General features: G+C 52.6%; 2 protein-coding genes across 3 annotated transcripts; both read left to right on the top strand.

Annotated features, from left to right (window-relative positions):
• Positions 1 to 1,377: 1,377 nt before the first annotated feature.
• On the top strand, positions 1,378 to 15,415 carry ALAD (aminolevulinate dehydratase). 2 transcript variants are annotated; one of them, XM_039240281.1, is made up of 13 exons: positions 1,389 to 1,475; positions 1,994 to 2,084; positions 6,734 to 6,917; positions 7,783 to 7,833; positions 8,298 to 8,394; positions 8,730 to 8,865; positions 8,967 to 9,050; positions 9,151 to 9,239; positions 9,772 to 9,827; positions 9,915 to 10,002; positions 10,091 to 10,177; positions 10,758 to 10,887; positions 11,502 to 15,415. In XM_039240281.1, the coding sequence occupies exons 3-13, from the start codon at positions 6,805 to 6,807 to the stop codon at positions 11,561 to 11,563; spliced, it is 993 nt and encodes a 330-aa protein (XP_039096212.1). In that variant the 5' UTR covers positions 1,389 to 1,475; positions 1,994 to 2,084; positions 6,734 to 6,804; the 3' UTR covers positions 11,564 to 15,415. The 2 variants fall into 2 exon arrangements, with proteins under 2 accessions (XP_039096219.1, XP_039096212.1); XM_039240288.1 differs by lacking the exon at positions 1,994 to 2,084 and having other exon boundaries at positions 1,378 to 1,475.
• Positions 15,416 to 20,113: 4,698 nt separating this feature from the next.
• On the top strand, positions 20,114 to 22,712 carry HDHD3 (haloacid dehalogenase like hydrolase domain containing 3). The gene is made up of 2 exons (XM_039239586.1): positions 20,114 to 20,368; positions 21,680 to 22,712. The coding sequence occupies exon 2, from the start codon at positions 21,828 to 21,830 to the stop codon at positions 22,581 to 22,583; it is 756 nt and encodes a 251-aa protein (XP_039095517.1). The 5' UTR covers positions 20,114 to 20,368; positions 21,680 to 21,827; the 3' UTR covers positions 22,584 to 22,712.
• Positions 22,713 to 23,820: the final 1,108 nt, after the last annotated feature.

Raw genomic sequence — 23,820 nt, 5'->3', positions numbered from 1 at the left:
ATGGGAACAGGTCTTCTCACCAAGAATAAGATACGAGAAATTGATTACACCAAACAGCAACATTCTTAAATTTTCCACCCTTTTTCGACTCTTTGAGGTAAATAGTCCTAATTATGCTTAGTTATCAATACACTCAGAGATGGACCTGGTGTCATGAAAGAAATGAGCAGGGGATCTAGAAGGGGAGGAGGCACTAATCACCCACATGAGCTGAAGAGCATGACTAGTAGGTATTGCCGAGAAAACCCCGTGTGACACGCAGCAAATTGTTTAATCCCCACAGAGGTTGTCTTCCCAGTCTGTAAAAGGAGGATAGTAACATAATTGTCATCAAAATTAGGTAAGTGAATGCATGGTACTGTCCTTGACTCTTAAATGCACCAAAAATATGACTTCTTTGTCCCATCTCCCTTATTTGACCACAGATCAGAACTCCAGTAGCTGGAAACTTCGTGTTTCCCTAGCATTAAGTCTCTGCCTATTTAACTTGGAACTTAAAGAGGTATAAAACAATTTTGGGGTACCGATTTTGAGAAAATCTGAGAGTGAGAGTAAGTGTAATACAACCAACTCACTGGCTTCCACTACAAGTCAAAGTCGGCTTTTTCATGACCCTAATGCCTTGATAAAGGGCATTCCTTTGCTAGAGTATTGATCTCCACCCCTACTTCACCCACCCAATGCCACCAATTCACCTAAGTCCCATAAACCTCATTGGTTCCCTCCTTCCCCTGCACATACTCTGCCCAAAACCTCTTTGGTCAAATGTCGCACTGTACCCATCCTAGACTGGCCTGATGCCCCTCTCAGAGCTTTTCCGCAGTGCCCATGTCTTTTCACATCACATCTCTAAATCCATGGCACAGAGCAGGCCCTGAGTAATTACGCTGGAATAAATTTTGCTCTGAAAACCTGGAAGGCCGCCTGGTGCTGAACTCAACAGCTTTAAAATACTCAGTCTGCAAAAATGGACGTAGCTATTGTGTTCGGCATTAAGGTGTTGTTTTAATGTCCTTGACATCCAATTACTCTTTCAACGATTAACCGGCGCCAAGAATGCGCCAGACTGGGAAGTAAAGAGAACCTCAGGGCTGTAACCACCTCGGATTCCGACTCTCAGGGATCCCTCCTGCATCACCCCCGCGCCCCCACATAAGATCCGTGTGTCCTTCCGTTATTGGAGCTCCCGCCCCAAGTAAGGGGCGGTGGAGGGGTTTGGGGGGAAACGCAGACCCTCCAGCCCTTCCGCACACCTGATTGGCCAGGGCTCGACATGCGTGGGCGGGGCTGAGGCCGGAGCTGACTAGCCCGTAGCCAAGGGCTCGTAGGGGGCGCGGCCTGAAAGCTGATTGGGGCGAACTGCAAGGGGGGAGCTGCTTCCGGGTAAGCCGTACCGCCCCCACGTGGGCCCCGGGAGACTAAAACGAGCTACGGCGGTGGCGGGAGCCGCAGCTCCGAGTCCTTGAGGAAACGAGGTGAGTTGGGACCGCACTCGGGGAGACCGCGGACTTGGAGGTGGGGGCTGTGGCACCAAGAATCCCTTGTCCCCAGGCCCAGATGTGCCGTGCGCCTAAAGCGCTGGCGGTGCAGCCGGGGACAGCGTCCTTGCGGAGCCCTTGTTTAGGCTTAGATTGCCCCGCTGCACCCAGGATTGGGTTCTCTGCGGGGATGTAGCCATTGGGGGCCCGGCTCCTGGCTCCGCATCTCTTCTCTGGGGTCCACTCCCTTGGAGACCCTTGGGGCTTTGTCTGTCAGTGCAGAGGTTGAGGTGCCTTGGACGATGGGGCAGAGGAAGTGGAGACAGTAAAAGTCGCTTTGTGCTAGATTTATACATAAGTCACATCCGTTGGCCCATTAAGTCTACAACAGCCTGTTGAGGTCGGTTCAAGTCCCCATTTACCAGATACGAAATTGAGATCGCACAGCTGGAAAGTGAGAACCGGGATTTGAACCTGTGTTTACAGACTCCAAATCCCATATGCTTAACCATCAGGCTGTCATCTAAAGCCAAGTCCAGAGTCAGCGTTCTGCCTCCTCCCTCATACCCTCCTACTTCAGAGTTCTCCACAAGCCCAGCTCCGCCGGTAAGTAGTTTTGAAATCTGTACTTAAAGTAGCAAGGACTAATGGTGGGCACTAAGAACTGGGCTTCTGGAGACCTGAATTCTAGCCCCAGATCTGCCATTGACCCCTTGCAGGATCTTGAGCCAGTGTCTGCCTTTCTCTGAGCCCACTTCACCATTATTTCAATGATATAATCAACAAGCTTTAAGGGGCCTCTTACTCTAGGAAGCTGTGGAACTGGCCGATTCTCATTGTAGCTCCAAAACAGCTAAGCCCAGAAGAGGCTGGGCTCTTCAAAGCTCTAGGTCAAGGCCTGGGTCTCATGCTTCTCGTTAATCCCTGTATCCAGCACTGGGGCAGGCCCAGGGCAGATATTCAGGAAATGCTTGTTAGCTGGTCCCTTTTCAGAACTGCCTGGCAGCTGCTGTCCTGGGCCCTTCTGGGGCTTTGGATTTCTCAGCCCTGGCCACCTTCTACTTAGTTGGCCCTCCTGACTGCCTCCTCTCTGACAAAGGGCAGAGCCTGCCAGAGCTGGCAGAGTCCCCGACCCTCTGCGCCAAGAGCACAGCCTCTGAAATCCTCAGCAGAGCATAACCTGGGAAGATCAGGCCTTGCAGCTCCTTCTGACCCCCCTCCCCCAAGCCCCCCACTGGCAGTTTTCAGGTCCTAACTTAGTACTTAAGGAAGGAGATACCTTCGTAATCAGTCTGCAAAACTACCTCTTGCATGAAGCCATCCTTGACTCCCGGAGACACAGGCCCCTCCCGTGGATAACATCTAGTCCACCCTCTACTATAGCATCTGAGATATCTCAGGAGACCCTGTGGCCACACAGGTTTAGGGCAAGTTGCCCCTTCTGGGTGTGGTGGGGAAGACACAGCTGTGTTGACTGGAGATCTACTTCCCGCTCAGTTCTGCTCCAAATTATGATAAAAGTAGTAGCTACGTGTTTACTGGGCTGCTACCTGGTGCCAGACACGTACCTATCTCTAATCTAATCCCCTCAGCTTTGCAAGTTTGATAGTATCAGTCCCATTTTATACATTATGAAATGAAGGCCCTGAAAGGCCAGCAACCTTCCCCAAAGTTGCCCACACGGCACAGAGCAGACCTGGGCCTCTGTGACCCTGAAACAGGGCTCTGTCTACACCACCCTATGCTGCCTTCCAGCTAAGCTAACGTGCTCTGATGTGGGTGAGCATAGGTGCTGGGTCCCATGGTGACTTGCTATTGTCTTTGAGGTGTCACGGGATTTAAGCTGTGGCTTACAGGCTCCCTTGATTTGGAGGAAGTGCCCTCCCAAGTGTGTGGAAATCTCCCAGTCGTGAGGGACTTCTTGCAAAGCAAAACAACCTTGGCTTGGATTTGGCTCTGCAAACAGGCAACTCTGGCTTAAGGGCTGTTTTTCTCTTCCACAAATATTTTTTAAGTGCCTGCTGTAACAGAATGACAGTGTGTGATATAGGTAACAGGGCAGTGGACTAGAAGTCTGGAGACTCATGGTCAAGTCCAGCTCTGTACCTAACTCACCGTGTGATGTCAGAACAAGTCCTGTTGCCTCTCTGTGCCTCATTTTCCACGCCAGAATGTAAGGGATGAACAGGACCAGTGATTCTCAACTTCTTAATTTTCTCAGCACTGACACCCGTTTCTCAAATCAAGTGTCTTCCTAACCCTAAGATTAAAGAAACAGATACAGGGGCACCTTGGGTGGCTCAGAAGGGTAAGCGGCCGACTCTTGATTTTGTGGGTCAGGTCGTGATCTCACAGTTCATGAGATCGCCCCCCTCACTCCTTCCCCCCCCCGCCCCCCGCCGTGTTGGGCTCTGTGCTGTCAGCATGGAGCCTGCTTGGGATTCTCTCTCTCTGCCTGTCCCAAGCTTGCACTCATGTGTGCTCTCGCTCTCTCTTTGTGTCAAAATACATAAATAAACGTTAAAAAAAAAAAAAAAAAAGAGGGAGAAGAAACAGAAGCAAATGGCAGTGCCCTAGTGAGGCCTTCTTTCAACCCACTCACCCTTGTCCCCCCCATCCTCCAGCCTCCTTGTGGTAGAGCTTGGGCTGCAAAGCTCCTGGCCGTCTGCTGTGCTGCTCCTGATAAGCAGAAGACATTTGCTGGCCCAGCCTTCTAAAGTAGATGGGGAGCTAAGGTCAGTGGAATGCAGCTTTGAGTTCCAGAAGCCAGGGTCCTGCTGCAAAGGTTGTTCTCTAGGAAGTGAATCAGAGGCATGGGCTCCAAACAAATCTTTTAACCTCTCCTCCATTTCCTTATCACTGACAGCTGGAAGCCTCTACGGTTAGATGAGATCTATGCAAAGGGACCCAGTCCAGTGGCCCCAGCACACAACATAGTCAGTATCTTTTTCTCTCGTGTAGCCTCCATCTCTCCAACCCACAAAGCAAAGATAGTAGAGGCAGAGAGATGCCTGTTGAATCAAGTATTTATCAGGATCATGGGGTACGGTAAATAAAACCTTGTATTTGTTGTCTAGAACAGATTCAAATTCCGGCCCAGTTACTAACCAGCTGTGTGGTCTTAGGCAAAGGACTTAACCTCTCTGAGCTGACCCAACCCCCTAGCAGACCTGACAGCAAAGTCTTGCTTAAAATGGGCACTTAGGACTTTGCATCTGCTGAATGACTGATTGCTCATTTGGGGGCTGGGACATCAACTGGGGAGGCCTGACTGGCCTCTGTGTCAGACGATGTGGTGGCCGCGGGGTGTGGTGGTGGGGCGGGTCCTGGTGCCGTTCCCGATAACCCCAGCCCTGCCAAGGAGGAGAACTGGATAAAGTGGGCCCCTGAGCTGATTGGGAGGGAGCTGAAAGGACCTGAGAGAAGGGCATTAGCTGCGGCCTCGAGGACCCCCATCCCCAGTCTCCGCCTGGGAATTGACACACCAGACTGCTGGCCCTACTGTTTTAGCCTCTCCCCTCTCTAAGGGTAACCTTGGGTAAGTCCGTGCCCTTCCCTGGGCCTTGAGGTCCCATTCGTACAAGGAGAGATGAGTGGCTCTTTCTTCCCCCTCCCTGGCTTCTGAGTATTGTCCCAGGCACCTCCAACAGCTCAGCTCCCCACCACCGTCTTCCTGCCTGTCCCTGTCTCCGTTGCCGTCTGGGTCACGTAAGCTCAGAGCATCCGTCCCGAGAGACTGCCTCTTGGCTGCCTTATGGCGGCCCTTCCTTTTCCTCCCAACTACCCCCACCGTCTCTGTGCTCCTCTGCTCAGCCTGCCAGAATCATCTTCCTAACAGCCTCTGACCAGGCTCCTCCTACCCTGCCCACCCCGATCTTCCCGATCTTCCTGGGCCTCAGCCTGGCCTCCCTTGGTCCCCTCCCTAGGACATGCATGCTCGATTGCCTCCTCAGCCCTCAGAACAGCCGTTCCTCCTTTGCCCCTCACTTCCCTTCCTGAGGGAACATTCTCCCCTTTCCCTCCGCTGAGCTGAACCCATTCATCCCGAAACACCCAAGTTTAAGCCCCCATCTTCCAACAAGCTTCTTCCAACCTCCAAACTCGCATTGGAAGCCCTGGTCTGCTGTGGGGGGTTCCTCTCTGAGAGGCACTCCCAACCCCCTACCGCCTGGACTGTAGTGGCGCCTCGATGAGAAATCATGTGCGCAAGTGCCCGTCGCCTGCCACGTAGTAGGTGCTCAGGAAACAAATGTAATGCCCCAGCTTCCTTCTGTCTTACAGCGCTTATTTGGCATTAGGGCACTTTGTCCTATACTTCATGTAGTTAAATATTTACGTGCGGCAGAGTGCTGGGGGTGGGGTGGGGGCGGGGAGAGCAGAAATGAACTCACTGTGGACCCTGCCCTGCAGAAGCGCTGTCTACCCGAATGACATAAGGTAGATCCACAGAGAGCTGTTACATAAGAGAGATTAGGATGTGGGCGGGAGAGGCCTCAGTGGGAGAGGGAAGGGGGGGAGCGCCTGGTGGGATTTGGGGGTGACGAGGGTGTGGAGAGAGCACAAACCTTCTAGGTTAGGGGACACGGTGAACAGGACCAGAAAGTGGCCAAGGCCAAGTGGTGCCTGTGCTTGGGAAGCAGCAGGAGGCTCTCGGGCTGGAAGAGACCATTTCTGTGGCCACCCTACTGGAGTTCTGTCTGTCTACCAGCCTGTCTTGTCTGTCTGTCACGTGCTATTTAATCCTCTTAGCGTGTGTTGCACCTACCAGAAGTCTCTGGACCAAGGTGTTAATGGTGCTTTTCTCTAGAAGTGGAATTATAGGAGATTTTTCTCTTTTTGCTTATCTAAAATTTCTGCCAAGCACACGAACGTTTTTCATGGAATAAACAAAGTCTGAATGTTGGCCAGGTCAGTGCTTCTCATCCTCATTTCCACCCCTTCACTGATTCATTTCTTTGGATAAAATACAGTAAAATTGAGTTGCTAGAGAAATGTTATTTTCGAAAAAGAGAAAGACCATATAGAATACAAGTCCAAATCTTATTACTCGATCCCAGCAGCCAGGAGAGTGTCCGAAGGGCCTGCTTCCCTCTCTCTACTCACCTCGCCGCAGACCAGCAGGCATTGGTGAACCACATCGGAGGTGCACCGGCCGGAAAGCCGCGGAGGCAGGAATCTGGAAGAGCTTGGGGGGAGGGGGTGGCCCTCTACTGGGGACAGGGACCGCATCTCATGTGCCTCCTGTTGTCCCCCAGAGCCGGGCACACAGCAGACCCCTCGGGAGCCCTCGGTTGCGGCCAGCCAGCTGCCTGTTGCCGTGTCCGCCATGCAGCCCCAGTCGATCCTGCACAGCGGCTACTTCCACCCCCTGCTTCGCACCTGGCAGACGGCCACCGCCACCCTCAGCACCGCCAACCTCATCTACCCCATCTTTGTCACGTGAGTCCCAGGAACGGTCCAGGTCTCTGGGGTGGGTGTGGGTGTGAAAAAGAGGGAGAGACTGAGAATGGGTTAAGGACAAGTTTTAGGAACCAAACAAACCTTAAGAAGAACTCAATCTTCCCACTTGGAAAAGAAGAATAATAACCTGGTCTCCCATCCTGATCTGTTGCCGTAAGACAGAGGCTGAGAAGGCATTCCGTAGACCGTAAAGAGCTGTGTGCATGTAGGAGGTGCAGCCGTGAGCACCGGCTGACACTTACTGAGTGCTTACTGTGTACCGGGTGCTATGCTAGCACCTACATGTATTACCCCATTCGGTCCTGGCAGTATTCGTGTGAAGAAGGTGTGGCTGTTATTCCCTAGACTATCTTCTCCGTGAGGGATTTGTGTCTGTTTCGTTCACTTTGTATCTCCAGAGAGTGAACAGTACCTGGCACATAATAAAGGCTCAATATTTGTTGCATGAATGAACGCATCCACCCAAATACAGATGAAGGGCCTGGGGCTCAAAGAGAAATGGTACAAGTTGGCCAAGGTCGCCCAGCCAGTAAGTGGCTGGGAGGGCCGGCGAGGGCCCTCTGACTTTAGAGTCCAAGTTCTTAGCTATTTGGCTCTTTCCTGTGATTACTGCTCGTTTAGTCCAGCCGCTTCTGCTGTCACTGTCAATCTTTGGTTGTTCCTAGTACTATTTCAGGCCCCGGGCTTGGCCAGGCAGGGAGCCAGACACTGGACCCCAGCCTCCTCCCTCCGTCCCCACTTCTGTACCCCTTCCCACCTCCCCGCCATCCGTCCCCATCACTCGCCCGCCGCTGGCCCTTCCCACAGCCCCCAGTCCGTAACCGCCACCCTTCCACTCTTGCAGGGATGTTCCTGATGACGTACAGCCCATCGACAGCCTCCCAGGAGTGGCCAGGTAGGGCACGTGGTGGGGAGGGCCAGGGGAGGACGGAGGGAGAGAGTTCCCAGGTGGAGGTGCCAGGGAGCCGACCCGGGAGGTAGAAGAGGTGGAGAGGCTCACTTGAGCTTAGTAGACAGAAGGGTTTTCGCGGGGCCAGAGTTGTTCCACATCAGAAGAGGCAGTCTCCTAGAGGGACGAGCGATCCATTCGTTCACCAGAGGTGTCAGAGCAGAGGAGGGCGGAACTGCAAATGGGAGTTCAGTGAGAACTCGGAGGGGGCCTTCCCGAGCTAAATTTCCTAGCTCTGCTTCTGCGGGCCTTGGTTTTCCCATCTGTTTGGTGGGCACATTCCCACCCCTCCCGGTACTGTGGGGCTTGAGCTGTCCTTGAGCCATGCAGCTAGGCTCTTAACAGATGAGTGAGGGGACCCATTGCCTTGGACCTACCTCATTTCAACCCTCCGCCCCTCCCCCCCACAGATATGGTGTGAACCGCCTGGAAGAGATGCTGAAGCCGCTGGTGGAAGAGGGCCTGCGCTGCGTCCTGGTCTTTGGAGTCCCCAGCAGAGTCCCCAAGGTGGAGAACCGACAGCAGAGTTGGGGGGGGGGGGGAGGTAGGCGTGCGGCTGAGCCACAGTCCCACACTGACCACACCCTCATCACCACCTTGCGCTGGTCCTGGGGCCTGGGTGAGTGGACACGGCCCTACCTAATGACAGCACCCGTGTAGGGACGAGAAGCCGAGTAGGGCTGTGACACCCTGACCGTGCAGGTCACAGGCCCTGTGCAAAATGGAGACAGTCCTTACCACATCCCCGCGCAGGCGGCCATGAGCTCTGTGAGGTCTGGCTGTCCTGCGTCTGGAGGGCTTCAGGTCGCAGACTTGCCGCTCTGTCCTTCCCCGGCCCCCAGGACGAACGGGGCTCTGCAGCCGACTCTGAGGACTCCCCGACCGTCGAGGCCATCCGTTTGTTGCGCAAGACGTTCCCCAGCCTCCTGGTGGCCTGTGATGTCTGCTTGTGTCCCTACACCTCTCACGGTCACTGTGGTGAGTTCCCCCCCTCCACCAGCCCTCCACTGTGGTGAGTTCCCAAGTGGGATGGGCCAGGGACCCGGACGCTCCCCCAAACCCGGCCATGTGTCCTGCAGGGCTCCTAGGCAAGAACGGCGCGTTCCAGGCGGAGGAGAGCCGCCAGCGGCTGGCGGAAGTAGCGCTGGCCTATGCCAAGGCAGGTGAGTGAGCCTTCGGCAGAGATGAGCAGCCCCGGGTCAGGGAGGTGGCAGAGTGGGTACGGGGGTCCCCAAGTTCTCAAGGCCACCCTCTGCCCCTCAGGATGTCAGGTGGTAGCCCCATCGGACATGATGGATGGACGTGTGGAAGCCATCAAGGAGGCCCTGATGGCACATGGACTTGGCAACAGGGTAGGGTGGGGAGTATGGCGAGGGGCATGGGGAGGGTGTGGAGACAGCCTTGACCAGCCTGTCCCCACACATGCTAAGAATCACAGAAGTGAGGGGCGCCTGGGTGGCTCAGTCGGGCATCCGGCTCTTGTTTTCGGCTCAAGTCATGATCTCACAGTTCGTGGGTTCAAGCCCCGCATCAGACTCTGTGCTGACACCATGGAGCCTGCTTGGGATTCTCTCTCAATCTCTCTCTCTCTCTCTCTCTCTCTCTCTGCCTCTCCCGCTCTCTCTCTCAAAAATAAAATTAAATGAACAAAAAAACTAACTTAAAAAAAAAAAAGAATCATGGAAGTGAAAACAGCACTGGACAAGCCCTTTGGGATCCATCTCAATCTCTGCGCCTCACATGGGGAAACCAAGGTCCAGAGTGGTAATGGGGCTAGAGCGCAGACACGCTACTTCCCAGCCTGCATCCTTCCTGTCCCTGTCACTTCACCCTGGGACATCCAGAAAGGCTGCCTGAAGCTTGCGCCCCACTTTCTCCCCGTAGGTATCAGTGATGAGCTATAGTGCCAAATTTGCATCCTGTTTCTACGGACCTTTCCGGTGAGTGGGGATCGGCAGGGGCTCACTGTCAAGCCTCTGACCTGTTAGCCCAGAACTAGAGCCCACCCTGATGCCTCTGCTTCCCAGGGACGCGGCCCAGTCAAGCCCCGCTTTCGGAGATCGCCGCTGCTACCAGCTGCCGCCGGGAGCCCGGGGCCTGGCGCTGCGAGCAGTGGTGAGTGACCAGAGCTCGAGCCCCACCCAGCCCGGCCCCTTCCCTGCTCGCCACCCGGGCACTACCCACACAGTGCTTCACCCCTCAGGCCCGGGATGTACGGGAAGGAGCCGACATGCTCATGGTAAAGCCGGGAATGCCCTACCTGGACATCGTGCGGGAGGTGAAGGACAAGGTGAGCAGACGGAGCAGAGACAAGCAGGGGCTCGGGGAGACGAGGGAGTTTGTCCACAGACCCTGGGACCTCAGACCGAGAGGCTGCAGACCCTGAGTTCAGAGCAGTCTGCCCCTGGACACGAATCCTTCCACTACATCCATGCCCCGGAACCACCACAGGCATTAGCCCCAGGGCTCACAGGAGCCTTGGAGCAGCTGTGCTTTCACAGTTCCAGAATGGGCCAGGCTAGGGGCACCTGGGCGGCTCAGTTGGTTAAACATCCACCTTTCAGTTTGGGCTCAGGTCATGACCTCGCGGTCTTGGGATCGATCCCCTTGTCAGTCTCCTCCCTGAGCATGGAGGCAGCTTGGGATTCTCTCCCTCTCTCTCTCTGCTCCTCCCTCCCTCTTCCTCTCTCTCTCAAGCAAAGATATAAGCATTATAAAAAAGAAGAAAAAAATGGGCCGGGCTGTCAGCAGCAGTGACACAGGTCATGGCACTTGAGATGCTCACAGGTTCGGGCAGGGAGGAAGGGACATTCCCAGAGGCACCCCGCCACTCCACTTCAATTTGTGTGCCCACCGCTGCTTTCCCTCAGCACCCTGAGCTCCCTCTTGCTGTGTACCACGTTTCTGGAGAGTTCGCCATGCTGTGGCACGGAGCCCGGGCCGGGGCGTTTGATCTCAAGGCTGCTGTCCTGGAGGCCATGACCGCCTTCCGCCGCGCAGGTAAACAGGCCGGGCTGTGCCACGGGGCTGATAGGCACTTTGCCCAGAGAGGGAGATAAAGCCGTGAGACAGCCTAGGGTGTCATGCGGGGAAAGACCAGCAATGTCCAGAAACACAGAGTGAAGAGGGGACGCAGAATTGCCAAACAGAACATGGAAGAGTGAAGAAAGCATTTAGGTTTTGAGACCTCAGCCAAGCCGCTTCTGTGAACCTCAGTGTCCTTGTCTATAAACTGGGGATACAAAGTACCTATGCACGGTTGTCAGGAAGATTAAATGAGATGGTATGTATAGTCGGCAGATGCCCACCACTCCGTAAACAGAACTGGTTTTGTTGGTGTGCACCCAGCGTGGGAAGATCTCTTACAACCTACTTATTTCTCCTGCTGTGCATTTGGCAAACAGGGGCCCAGTAAGAGAAGATGACTTGCCCAGGGTCACACAGCGTGTAGAACCCTCACTGACCCGAGCTTGGCTCCGTCGCACGGTGTGACACCCACGGGCCATGCCTCCTCACCAGAGTCGCCTCCCCCGCCCCTGGCCCTCATCTCCCGGAAGGTGCCCCCAGAGCTGATGAACGGCCTCTCCCCACTTCCTGCCTCTGTCCCCCCACAGGTGCCGACGTCATCATCACCTACTACACGCCTCAGCTGCTGCAGTGGCTGAAGGAGGAGTGATGGCTACAGTGCATGAGACCCCACACCTAGAACTTGTAAAAGGTCCCGGGATCTTGGAGAAGTAAAATCCAAAGTGAACGCTGCTTTAGAACTGTGCCCCGCTCTCTTCCTACTCTCTCACGCTCGGAGGTGCCCCGCAGCCCTCCGTGCTTTCTGCCAGCTTGCCAGAGCGAACCACTCAGGCCATCCCAGGCTTCCCCGCCCCTCCCCTGGGTCATCCCTGAGGCCCTCCTCCGCCACCACCGCCCCCCCCTTCTTCTGGCTTGGCTTCAGCTTGAAAGCCACCAGGAGTCAAGGGCAGGGCCCGGGAGAGGGGCTTGGGGCGTTAGGAGAAGAGCAAGGCAAGTTCATCTTGAATTATGAGAAGCTCTGGAAAGCCCGAGGCCTTGGCAGCAGAGCTGAGCCCTGGGACAGAGGCCGAGACTGACATCTTTGGGGTTGGAGTTGAGATTTGCCACGATTCCTCCGGAAGGTGCTTCCCAGCCAGGCCCGTGTCACCAGGCTGCCTGAGACCGTCTGCTCTGAGCCGCATCCCCAGAGGAGAGTTACCTGTTCACGAGCAGAAACGCTGCCTGAGGATCAGAATCCAGAAACAAAGAGGGAGCTCCCGCCTGTTCAAGGTGCCACCACCAAAAGGGCTTTTCTGTCAAGGGAATTTTTAAGAACATCCCCTCGGTGCCCAGACACAGTGCCGGGAACTGGGGGTATATCAGGGCAGACCTCAGCCTGTCTCTGTGTGTGGAACCTATGCATGTCTCCAATGGGAGACAGACGACAACGAGAAAACAAAGCAGTTACAAGTCGCAACAAGTGCTTTGAAGGAAAGAAAGGGTCTGACACTGAGAACAACACTCATGGTCTCTCTTGAGAGGGTGGTTGAGAGGCCCTCCCTGAGGCTGAGGGACAAGAAGGGATCCTTCCGGAGAGCAGAGGCAAGTGCACCAGAAGCTGCAAGAATGACGCGAAGTGTGCAAAGGTCCTGCGGTGGGAGGAGCTTGGCAGGGCCCCGGGGAGCAGGATGCTGACGAAGACGGTAGTTGACCGGAGTGGAGATTGGAAAGATAGGCCCTGCACCTTGTAAGAAGCTTGGTCTTATTTTGCAGACCCCAGAGAGCACAGAGAGCACTGACGGTGGCCTGGACCAGGGTGGTGGCAGTGGAGAGAGGAAGGAGGAGATGTGTTCAGGATACATTTCAGAGGCAGAATTAGCAGATTTTGCCTAAGCTCTTGAAGTCTAGGCGGCGAGAGGAAACAAGAACGCCTTCGTGGGTTTCTGGCGTGGGGGCCTGGCTGCGCGCTGTGATTCCTCCGAGACTCACGACATAATGCTCCTCTTAGTAAAGGTGAAGGCCCAGCTGACGAGGGGCCATTTTGCAAGTCTACCTGCCCAACTGCAAAGTGACAAGAAATTCCAAATCTAGGGCCAAAGCAAGCTCGATTCAGACCTTAAAGCAGTACAATCCATTTTAAATAGTGCAATTATAAGCTCCCAGCAGCTCCTGTAGACAGCCCGGCCTCCTCTGACTCCTGGTGTCTTCCCCAGAGCCAAGGCTGACCTCACTGAGGACCTGACCCCCCCCGCCCCCCCCATCCTCAGCGTTTGGGGAGGTGGCCAGCCCAAACCGGGGCTTAAAGAGTCGTAAAGCTTCACCTTCCAAGGAGTCAGAGCCTGCAAGTCCCACCTGGAGGCCTGAAGCTCTGATTGGAGATGCGCCACTGATGGGCCTCAGGGTTCTGACCAGACCAGAACCTTTGGCCATGTTAGCCACTGGGCTTCTTGTCCCCTGGTCCCTGAGCTCATTTCTGATTAGTGTGGAAGGGGATGTTCTCCAGGACCATCCCAGACTCATCATTGCTAAGCTAATATGAGGCCTGGTTCTTGTCGGCATCGGGACGGCAGACGGACCTTGCTCTTTAGGTACAAAGTCCACGGCAGGCAAACCACTCTGCCTATGTCCTAGTCCCCCCAGAAGTAAAGGTTAAGTGGAATGAGGATGAGGGTCTCTGTGAGGAGAACCAGGAGGTAGATGTGTCACTGGTGATGTGGGGACAGGGGCTGTGAAGGTCACCAGGACCTGACTGAGTTTGAAGGGTCAGAAAACACTGCCCTGAGACGCTGATATTTAACCCTTGACCGGAAGGATGAGCAACCAAGCTAAGAGCATTCCAGACAGAAGGAACTCCGCGTCTAGAATGAGCTAGAACACAAAGCAGGTGTGTCTGGAGCGCAGTGAATGATGAAAGGAGAGATGGCTTGAATTGAGTAGAGCAAGACCAGGGCCAAACCATGCAGTGGTCAAAAGCCATGTGTATAAGGAAGATGGAGAGCCTTTCCAGACTATTCCAAGAGAAAGAAAAGCCATCGGAAGGATTTTAAGCAGGGGAATGACTCGCTCTGATTTTCCATTTTATGAGAACATTTGGCAGCACTGGCAAAGTGCAGAAGAGAGATTCTGTAGACTGGACTGGAGTGAAGACAGAGGGCATGAAGGAGGGAGTGGGTTTAGGAGGTAGATTTCATGAGTTGCAGGGACTTATGGTTGCAAGTGACAGAATCCAATTCAGTAGCAAAAAAGGAAATGATTGGTTTTTATAACTGGATTTCAATAAGGTCAAGTGTGGTTGAGTCTAGGGTTAAAGGCTGTCATGGAGGCTATGTCCCTTCCTAGTTCTTGGCTTTATTCTAAGATGGGTTTTGGACACTTGGCAGCCACACGATCCTTAAATGGTCCTTATGACTTATAATCCCAAAGAAAGGCCCTTTCTCATCATTCACAACAGATCTCTGGAGGTTTCTGACTGGCCCCGTTCAGGTCACCTGAACCAGCCCCTTCATTCAGTCACCATACACAGTGGCATGGGAGATGTGGCACTGTGATTGACCAGGTCTGCCTCATTACACAGAAGTCTACAGGAGTCTCCGAGCTTTGCAGAGTGGTCCCCCTTTCCTGGAATGCTTTCCCCCAAAATCTGTGTGACTGTCTCCTTTTTAAGATCTTGGCTCACATGTCACTTCCTCAGAAAACCTGCCCTCACACCCAATTTAAAGTCATTCCCCTGTTGCCCTGTATTAGTCAGGATTCAAGTCTAGTGGCCATAACAAAAGCCAAGGTAATGATAGCTAAGAAGGAAATATTTCCCTCTGAGCAGTCCAGACCATGTCAGCTACGTGGTGCGGTGGGTCCAGGCTCCATCCTTATTCCATCCTCCTAAACACATCTCGGCTTCCATCTCATGGTCAAGGATGGCAAGTTCCGTTTCCACCATTAGCTTCTTTCCCTCAGCAGAAAGAGGAGAGGGATGAGTGGAAGGCAAGATGCTTCTTTATACGGGTGCACCCCGAAAGTGGCACATATCAGTTCTGCCTGTAAGCTCTTGTCTGAACTCAGTCACGGCCACAGCTAGTTGTGTAAGGCAGGCTGGAAAACAGTCTAGTGGGGCGGCCGGGTGCTCAGCTGAAACCCAGGGGCTAAGTTACTAAGGACAAAGGAGAGAATGGATATAGGGGCAAATGAAGTGTCTTGCAATCAACGAAACAGTGGTCAGCACAGCCAAGAGGACTGCAGAGAACATCGAGTTACACGTTCTGATTGTACAGATGGGAGACAAACCCAGAAAGGGAACTTGTTCAAATCCACACAAGCCATTGGCCGACCAGGGCTGGGGTTCAGATCGCCAGACTCCAAACCCAGTGCTTAAAACTGGGGCAGGGATTGGTTCCAGGGGAACTTTAGCTTTTTAGGTATTATCCTAGCTTCAGATGCATTTTTCTATTCATGTATTTTACCTAAGAAGGTTATATTTGTGTGTTATTTGTGTTAACAAAAATAAATGAAAAACGTGGCCAATGCATATATGAAAAGGTGTTATCTCCATTAGTCAACATAGAAGTTCAAATTCAAACCACAATGAGCTGCCACCCTACTTCCATCAGAGTGCCTCAAGCTTTAAAAAGAAATAATGTCAATGGTTGAGAATGTGTAGGTGCTGAAACTCTTGAGCCATGACTGTACAACCACTTCAGAAAATTGGCCCTAAACATGAAAGCTGAACACATGTAGAGTTCATGACCCCATGATTCCACATCTAGGTATTTACATAACAGAAATGTGTGCATATGTTCACCCAGCGACCTACATATTCAAGAATGTTCATATCCACACTTTCTAATATTTGTAATAACCAAGAACTGGAGATAACCCAAGTGTCCATCAACAGTACATTGCGCTGGGGTGCCTGACTGGCTCAGTTGGTACAGCATGTGACTCTTTGATTTCAGGGAGATGAGTTCAAGCTCCAAGTACTTTAAAAAGAGAAAACAAGGGGCGCCTGGGTGGCTCAGTCAGTTAAGCGTCTGGCTTCGGCTCAGGTCATGATCTCACAGTTCGTGAGTTTGAGCCCCGTGTCGGGCTCTGTGTTGACAGCTAGCTCAGAGCCTGGAGCCTGTTTCGGATTCTGTATCTCCCTCTCTCCCTTACCCTCCCCTGCTCATGCTGTCTGTCTCTCTCAGAAATAAATAAAACATTAAAAAAATTTTTTTAATAAAAATAAAAAGAGAAAACAAGAGGGGTGCCTGACTGGCTCATTGGTAGAACATTCAACTCGATCTCAGGATTGTGAGTCTGACCTCTACATTGGGTATAGAAACAACTTAAAAATAAAATCTTAAAAAGTAGTAACATTTGTTATAAAACAATAAAATGTGGGATATTCATATCATGGAATATTACAGGTAGGAGAATGAATGACCTGCAAAAACGTGTAGCAACATGGATAAATCTTAAAAATTTTGAGCAAAAGAGGCAAGACAAAAGAGTGTATGCTGTATTATTCCATTTATATACTGTTCAGAAACAAACCATGTGGCGGGGGGGTAAGCAAGTGGAAGTAGACTGGGTCTCAAGAGTTCTGGAAGTGCTTGTTCTTGGTCTGAGTACTATCTGCATGGGAATGTTTACCTTGTAAGAAGTCAAGGACATGTACACCTGCTTGTACATTTCTCTATGATATATTTTAATATAAGTTAAATAAGTACATGAACATTTTTAGGTAAAGAGGAACATGTCTGGCGGCCCCAGGCTGGGATTACTTATGTATAAGAATATGAGGTTCTCGGGGCGCCTGGGTGGCTTAGTCGGTTAAGCGTCCGACTTTCGCTTAGGTCATGATCTCGCGGTTTGTGGGTTCGAGCCCCGCGTCGGGGTCTGTGCTGACTGCCAGCTCAGAGCCTGGAGCCTGTTTCAGTCTGTGACTCCCTCTCTCTCTGACCCTCCCCTGCTCACGCTGTCTCTCTCTCTCTCTCTCCTAGAAATAAATAAAAAAGATTAAAAAATACATTAAAAAAAAAAAAGAATATGAGGTTCTCCAGTGCAAAAGCCTCATATAAAAAACTTGGCTTCCCCAAAGAGCAGTGGACTACAGCAATGTTCAGTATGACCACACACCAGGCATCTCCAGGGGGAATCATGAGCCCAGAATCCACACAGGATAGATCAAGGGATGAAACCCTCCAAGGAGGATTTCCGCCACCCAACTTAGGAAGCTATACCCATTAAGTAAGCTCTACACCCAGTGTGGGGCTTGAACTCACGACCCTGAGGTCAAGAGTCACACGTTCTACTGACTGAGCCAGCCAGGTGCCCCAAGTGTACCCATTTTTGAACTGGCAAGCCAGAAAGAAGCTTGTTTCTGGGGTACTTGGGTGCCACAATCAGTTAAGCACCTGACTTTGGCTCAGGTCATGATCTCGTGATTCACAGGTTTGGGGCCAGCATCAGGCTCTGTGCTGACAGCTCAGAGCCTGAAACCTGCTTTAGATTTTGTGTCTTCCTCTCTCTCTGACCCTCCCCTGCTCACACACACACTCTCTTTCTCAAAAATGAATAAACGTTAAAAAAATTTTTTTAAAGATTGTTTCTTGTTTCAGAATAGCAGGGACCTGCCCTTGGCTTTTCTGTGACACTCAAGTCTCCTTTATCTCTGCAAATGTTACTCAGAGAAAGAAAAAGGCAGAATGTAAAGGACAAACAGTAAAATGAGGGTCACATTCACATGGATTATAATGGACACGCCCACCTTGTGCAACAGGTGCCCTGGGTTGAAATAGTTATGTGACCCAACAAAATCCTTAACCTCTCAGGAGATTCAATTATCTGAAAAGACTCATCTTTAAGGGGGTGGACAGATGGGCAAAACAGGTGAAGTGGAGTGAGAGACACAGGCTTTCAGTATGGAATGAATAAGTCATGGGGATGAAAAGTACAGCATAGGAAACACAGTCAGTGATGTAATAGTGTTGTGTGGTGACAGGTGGTAGCTACGCTTGTGGTGAGCACAGCTGATGCTGTGTATAAAGAAGCTGAATCACTACGCTGTGCACCTGAAACTATGTAACGTGTGTCAACTATATTAAGATTTTTTAAAATGTTTGTCGTATTGTTATATTTTAAGTAATCCCTATGCCCAACGTGGGGCTTGAATTCACAACCGGTGAGATCAAGAGTCGCATGCCTTAGCTATTCAGTTAGCCTGGGGCCCCTAAGAAATTAAAAAAAAAAAAAAAAAAGAATCATCTTCTCAAAGAGCTTTTTCATGCAATCTCACTTAATCCTGATGTATGGAGAAACTGAGGCTCCATGGACACAGTTAATTACCTTGGAAATTAACTAAGAAGCTGGCCTGGACTTCAGTTGGAAGTGATTTTGTCCAGTCTCCTGATTTTGCATATTGGAGACTGGGGCCCAGAGAGGAAAAGAATTCAGTGAAGGGCTCACAGAGAAGCAGGTGGCAGAGGTGAGGACCAGAACCTAAGGAAATGGGCTTTAGATGACCCTGGAATGTGAACTCCACTTCTGTGAAATGTAGATGGGCCTCTGGCCTCCCATTCACTGTTTCTACTCCTACTGGTAGGAATCACACTTGTAACACATAATGAGCTTGAGCTTGGGAGTCAAGCTCCCCCTTGCTGGCCTAGGGTCTGTGACTCTATACTTTGGATTTCCTCCCAGGCCTGAGCCCAGGAAGGGTCAGGTGGTTCTGAATGAAGTGAACAGACCAGCCTTAGAATATAGGAGGAAGTTTTGTTTTAAAAAGAGGGGGTGGGAGGCGGAGAAGGAAGAAAGAAAATATACGCCTGTTTGTGTGCTCCTAGAAAAAATGATAGCATAGGGGTGCCTGGGTGGTTCAGTAGGTTAAGCATCCGACTTTGGGTCAGGTCATGATCTTGTGGCTCACGGGTCTGTGCTGGCAGCGCTGTCGGGCTCTGTGCTAGCAGCTAGCTCAGAGCCTGGAGTCTGCCTCGGATTCTGTGTCTGCCTCTCTCTCTGACCCTCCCCCTGCTCACGCTGTCTCTCTCTCTCTCAGAAATAAACATAACATTTTTTAAAAAATTTTTAAAAAGAAAGAAAAATGACAGCATAATAACTAAAACTGCTGCTGCAGTAACCCCTGGGGAATGGGGGCGGAGGTGGGGGGTTGCAGAGGCCGGCCTTTTCTCCCCACCCGGCTCCGCCCCGCAAGCCAGTGCCCTAGCTCAGTAAGCAGGCTGGGGCCCCAGCACCTTTGCTCTCCTGTTTCTCACCTGCAATACTTGTCCCTTAATCTTCACCAGGCCGCCATTCAGATCTTTGCCCCTCCCTTAACCATCTCACCGAGAGAGGCCCCAACACTGTTCCAGACGCCGTTCTGTTTTATTGCCTTTATAGCAGTCATCACTATCTGCAATCTTACTTACTTGGTCTGTTTCTGCCCGTCTCATGTACCATGAAGGCAGGAATCCCGTCTTTTTTCCCCCACCGCATCCTCAGCGAAGGACAGAGTCAGGGAAGATAAATCCTCAATGAGTCTTTAGCGAGCGAGATTGGGCTTTTTACTTTGCACAATTTAAACTTTTAAACATTTTTGAGGAGGACCATTTGTATATCAAATGAAAAAAAAAAAGCAGCTAGATGGCTAGATGGCTGCAGAGGACTCTACCCTCAGACAAGTTTCCAAATGAAAGCAATTCCTTCCTAGTACCGACTGGAGACTCAAACCAGAGACGGACAGCGCCCTGCCCAAGTCCACACAGCGCTCGGCAAGCCAGGCGGGGTCCCAAATCTCCCTTTTCCCAAGTCAGCCTGGGAACCTCCCCGGGGTGTCCGGATCCGAGAAAGGCGGAAGGGTCTGGGGAGGAGGAGAAGGGAGACATCGCAGAAAGGCAGATAAGGGACAGACGACGAGGGCGGGGCAGGTAAAGAGGGAGGAGAGTGTGCAAGGTGACCGAGAGATGCGGGTGGGGGCGGGGCGGACGGGGATTGAAAGGGTGTGGGGTCTCACGCAAGGGTAGAGAGGGAGACAGAAAGAAGAAGGCAGGCAAAGAAGTGCGTTGTGGGCGGGTGGCCGAGGGCGCCTCACTGAGGCAGGTGAGGGTGCGGCGGGAGGGAGCGAGGTGGGCGAGGGCCCGGAGAGGCTGGAGCAACGGCTGGAGGAGGAGCGGCCAAGGCCAAGGCCGGGGGCGGGGCGAGGAGGGGGCGGGCCTCTGGCTCCGCTGGGCGGTCCGGCGCCTGCGCGCATCTTCCCACTCGTCGGGCTGCTGTGTCTTCTTCTGAACCGGCCGGGCTGCAGAGCAGGAAGGTCCTGAGCCCGGGGGCCGGCGGCAGACCCCCAGCCTTCGGAGCGCGCTGGAGCCGAGAAGGGGGCGTCAGGAGCGCGGCCGCAGCCGCGTCACGCCCCCGGCCTCGCCCAAGGTCACGCTGCAAACGGCAGCTGTAGAGATTTCGCGCTAGCGGCGGGCTGCCTGGACTGTGTCGCCATCGAGCCCTGCAGGTGAGGAGGAAGGCTGAGCAATTCAGGCTCGTAGCCCAGAGTGCTCAGCTCCGGCTTCCAGAAACGGAAAATGCAGTGGGTCTCTTTGTTCTCGGCTTCGCTCTGCCATTGACTTCCTGCGTGGCTTTGAGCGAGTTCCCGCCTCTTTCTGGGCCTCAGTCTACCCATCAGTAAAGTGAGAGGGTCTTTGATGGGTCTCCCTAACTTCCAAGTTGATTTAAATTCATTTCTTTGACAGTCTCCCCCTAAGGCTTGCCCCCAGCTTCACCAGCCACTTCCCGTCGTCAGCAGCACCTTGGCTGTACTCTGAACTCTGGCCCCTCAGTTTGCACCTAGACTGCCTTGGACTGTCTGGAATCAAGTGTCTGGGGCAAGAGGCTGCACCAGCCTCTGGACATTAGGCCGAGGAATTCGTTTCTTGTGCACAGAGTCAGTGATCCTTTCATTGGCTCTCCACCCAGGCGTCCAGACCTTGTTCCCTCCGGTGCAGAGGAAGCTGGCACTCGGGCATAGAGTCAGGACGGGGCTGCCCTGTCTGCCTTTTGTGCAGATTCACCAAAACCAGATTGTTTTAAAATCCACAGTTGTCTAAGCACGATGTAGTGGAAGGGGGCACTGGCTGGAGTCTGGAGGTTTAGGTTCGGGTGCTGGCTGTGCCGCTGACTCGCCTGAGGCAAGCATCTGCCCCTCTCTGGCTCATTCTTCTCTGATAAACAAGGGGTTGGTCACATGGTCTGCATCTGTGTCTTTGGCATTGTTCACAATAGTCATAGCAATCATAACTGTTTCCTTACCTTGACATACAAGGCCCTGCCTCCGCAGCCCCCATCTACCCAAAGCAGCAGACTTGCCATTGACCTACCTCAGGGCCTTTGCACTTGCTGTCTCAGTGCCAGGAACACTTACCTACCTCTTTTGCCTGCATAGTCATTCTTCAGATCTCCACTGAAACTTGACTTGCTTAGGAAGTTCAACAAAAATTAGATGGGATCCCTGCATTTACATCCTTGTGGCACATGCTGACTTCATGATGCTTGAGTGTTGCGTAGTTGTCTAAATGCCACAAAGGCTGGAAATCTATCCTGTTCCCTAGTATCTAGTGCAGAGCAGGTGCCCAGAAATTTGTTGTGGAATGAACAAATGTTCTCATTTAATCCAGCAATCTTGTGAGGTTAGGACGTTGTGCTCCTCTTCCATTAGGAGACAGAGATTCAGAGTGACACTCCTAGGGTCACCCAGCATCAGAATCTGAACCCAGTCTGTCTCTGACTACAAGGCCTGAACTTCCACGTCACTGCCGTCTCATTCCAGGATCTTCTGCTACGAGGAAGTGCCAGCAACTCTGACCCACGAGGCCTGGAAGGAGGAGACCTTTAGGTTGTGGAAGGGGTCTTGGTGGGCTCAGTTTCCCTTTAGCTCCTGGCAGACCTGGGGTGGGCTTGCCCCTTCCTGCAGACCCATGGCGCATCGGCTACAGATACGACTGCTGACGTGGGATGTGAAGGACACGCTACTCAGGCTACGCCACCCCGTGGGAGAGGAATATGCCACCAAGGCCCGGGCCCATGGGCTGGAGGTGGAGCCCGCTTCCCTGGTACAAGCCTTCAGGCAGGCGTACAGGGCTCAGAGCCTCAGCTTCCCCAACTATGGGCTGAGCCACGGCCTCACCTCCCGCCGGTGGTGGCTGGACGTGGTCTTACAGACCTTCTACCTAGCAGGTGTCCGAGATGCCCGGGCTGTGGCCCCCATCGCTGACCAGCTGTACGAGGACTTCAGCAAGCCCTGCAGCTGGCAGGTGTTAGAGGGGGCTGAAGCCACACTGAGGGGGTGTCGAAAACGAGGTCTGAGGCTGGCGGTGATCTCTAACTTCGACCGGCGACTGGAGGACATCCTGATGGGTCTTGGCCTGAGGGAACACTTTGACTTTGTGCTGACCTCTGAGGCTGCCGGCTGGCCCAAGCCTGACCCCCGAATTTTCCAGGAGGCTTTGCGGCTTGCTCAGGTGGAGCCAGCAGTAGCAGCCCATATTGGGGACAGTTATCCCTGTGATTTTAAGGGGGCGCGGGCTGTAGGTATGCACAGCTTCCTGGTGGTTGGCCCAGAGCCTTTGGACGCTGCAGTCAAAGATTCTGTATCCCAGGAATTCCTGCTCCCCTCACTGTCCCATCTCCTGCCTGCCCTTGACCACCTGGAACTCTCTCCCCCGGAACTTTGAATCTGATTAGGGAAGTGGCTGGGCCCAGCGAACGCCGCAGACAGAGAGCCCCTTCTTTCCTGAGATCTGGCCTTTGCCCCTCTCCCTGCAGTGTCCAAATGTGTTGTGACCATAAAGCAGTGAACACTGCCTCTGGTCGCTGAGGTTCACATCTGTGTCTCTTTCCTACCTGCATCACCTACCAGATTCACTGAGAGCCCAGCTAGCTTCAAAACCAGGCACTGTCGGGGCGCCTGGGGCCTCATTTGGTGAAGGACCAACTCTTGATTTGGGCTAAGTCATGATCTCATGGTGGGTGAGTTAGATCCCCACATTGGGCTCTGCACTGTCACTGCGGAGCCTGCTTTGGGATTTCTCTGCCCCTTCTATGCTTGTGCTCTCTGAAAATAAGTAAAATAAACTTTAGAAAAAAATTTTTTTATATTTTTTAAATTTTTCTTAATGTTTTATTTATTTCTGAGAGAGAGAGACAGTGTGAGCAGGGGAGGGTCAGAGAGAGAGGGAGATACAGAATCTGAAGCAGGCTGCCAGGCTGCAGGCTCTGAGCTAGCTGCCAGCACAGAGCCCGATGCGGGGCTTGAATCCACGAACCGTAAGATCATGACCTGAGCCGAAGTCGGAAGCTTAACAGACTGAGCCACCCAGGCGCCCCCTAGAAAAAATTATTTTAAAAAACAAACAAAAAGAAAAACAGGCACTGTCAAACTTTGTATTAGCAGCAAGGCCCTTTTGTTATGGGAGATCTTACTGGAACCCCAATCTGCAAAACAGGAAAAGGGAGAAACTGCTAGAGTTGAAGCAGATCCTAGAGCCCTTCAGTTGGGCCCTCAAAGCCCTAGGAAGCGGGAGGCCAGCAGAGCTTAGTTTGGAAATTGGGCTGCTAAGCTGTGCTGTAGGAACATGCCCTCTAGGGCTATATAGTGTAAGCACCATCTTGGACAGGGAGCACCCTAATTACAGTCATGAGAAGAAACTTCATGTGTTTGCCACGTGATAGTCCTATATATGCATATATAACCCTCAATAAATAAAACACACGTTCAGAGCTACCTAATGGGCAGAGGTAGTGTGACCTCCACTTTACAAACGAGAAACAGATTTAGCAGTAGCCTGCCTGAGGTCACGACTAGCATGTGAGCGAGCCAGGGTTCCGATTTAGGCATGCCCGACTCCAAAGCCCTTGGCTTGACCACCAACTTGCAAGGAGAGAGCTGTGTCCTGTAGGATGTGTGTACTA

Source organism: Hyaena hyaena, unplaced genomic scaffold, assembly GCF_003009895.1.
Source record: "Hyaena hyaena isolate Hyena2069 unplaced genomic scaffold, ASM300989v1 scaffold_6, whole genome shotgun sequence".
NCBI classification, from domain to species: Eukaryota; Metazoa; Chordata; class Mammalia; order Carnivora; family Hyaenidae; genus Hyaena; species Hyaena hyaena.
This window is presented reverse-complemented; position numbering and strand designations above follow the sequence as displayed.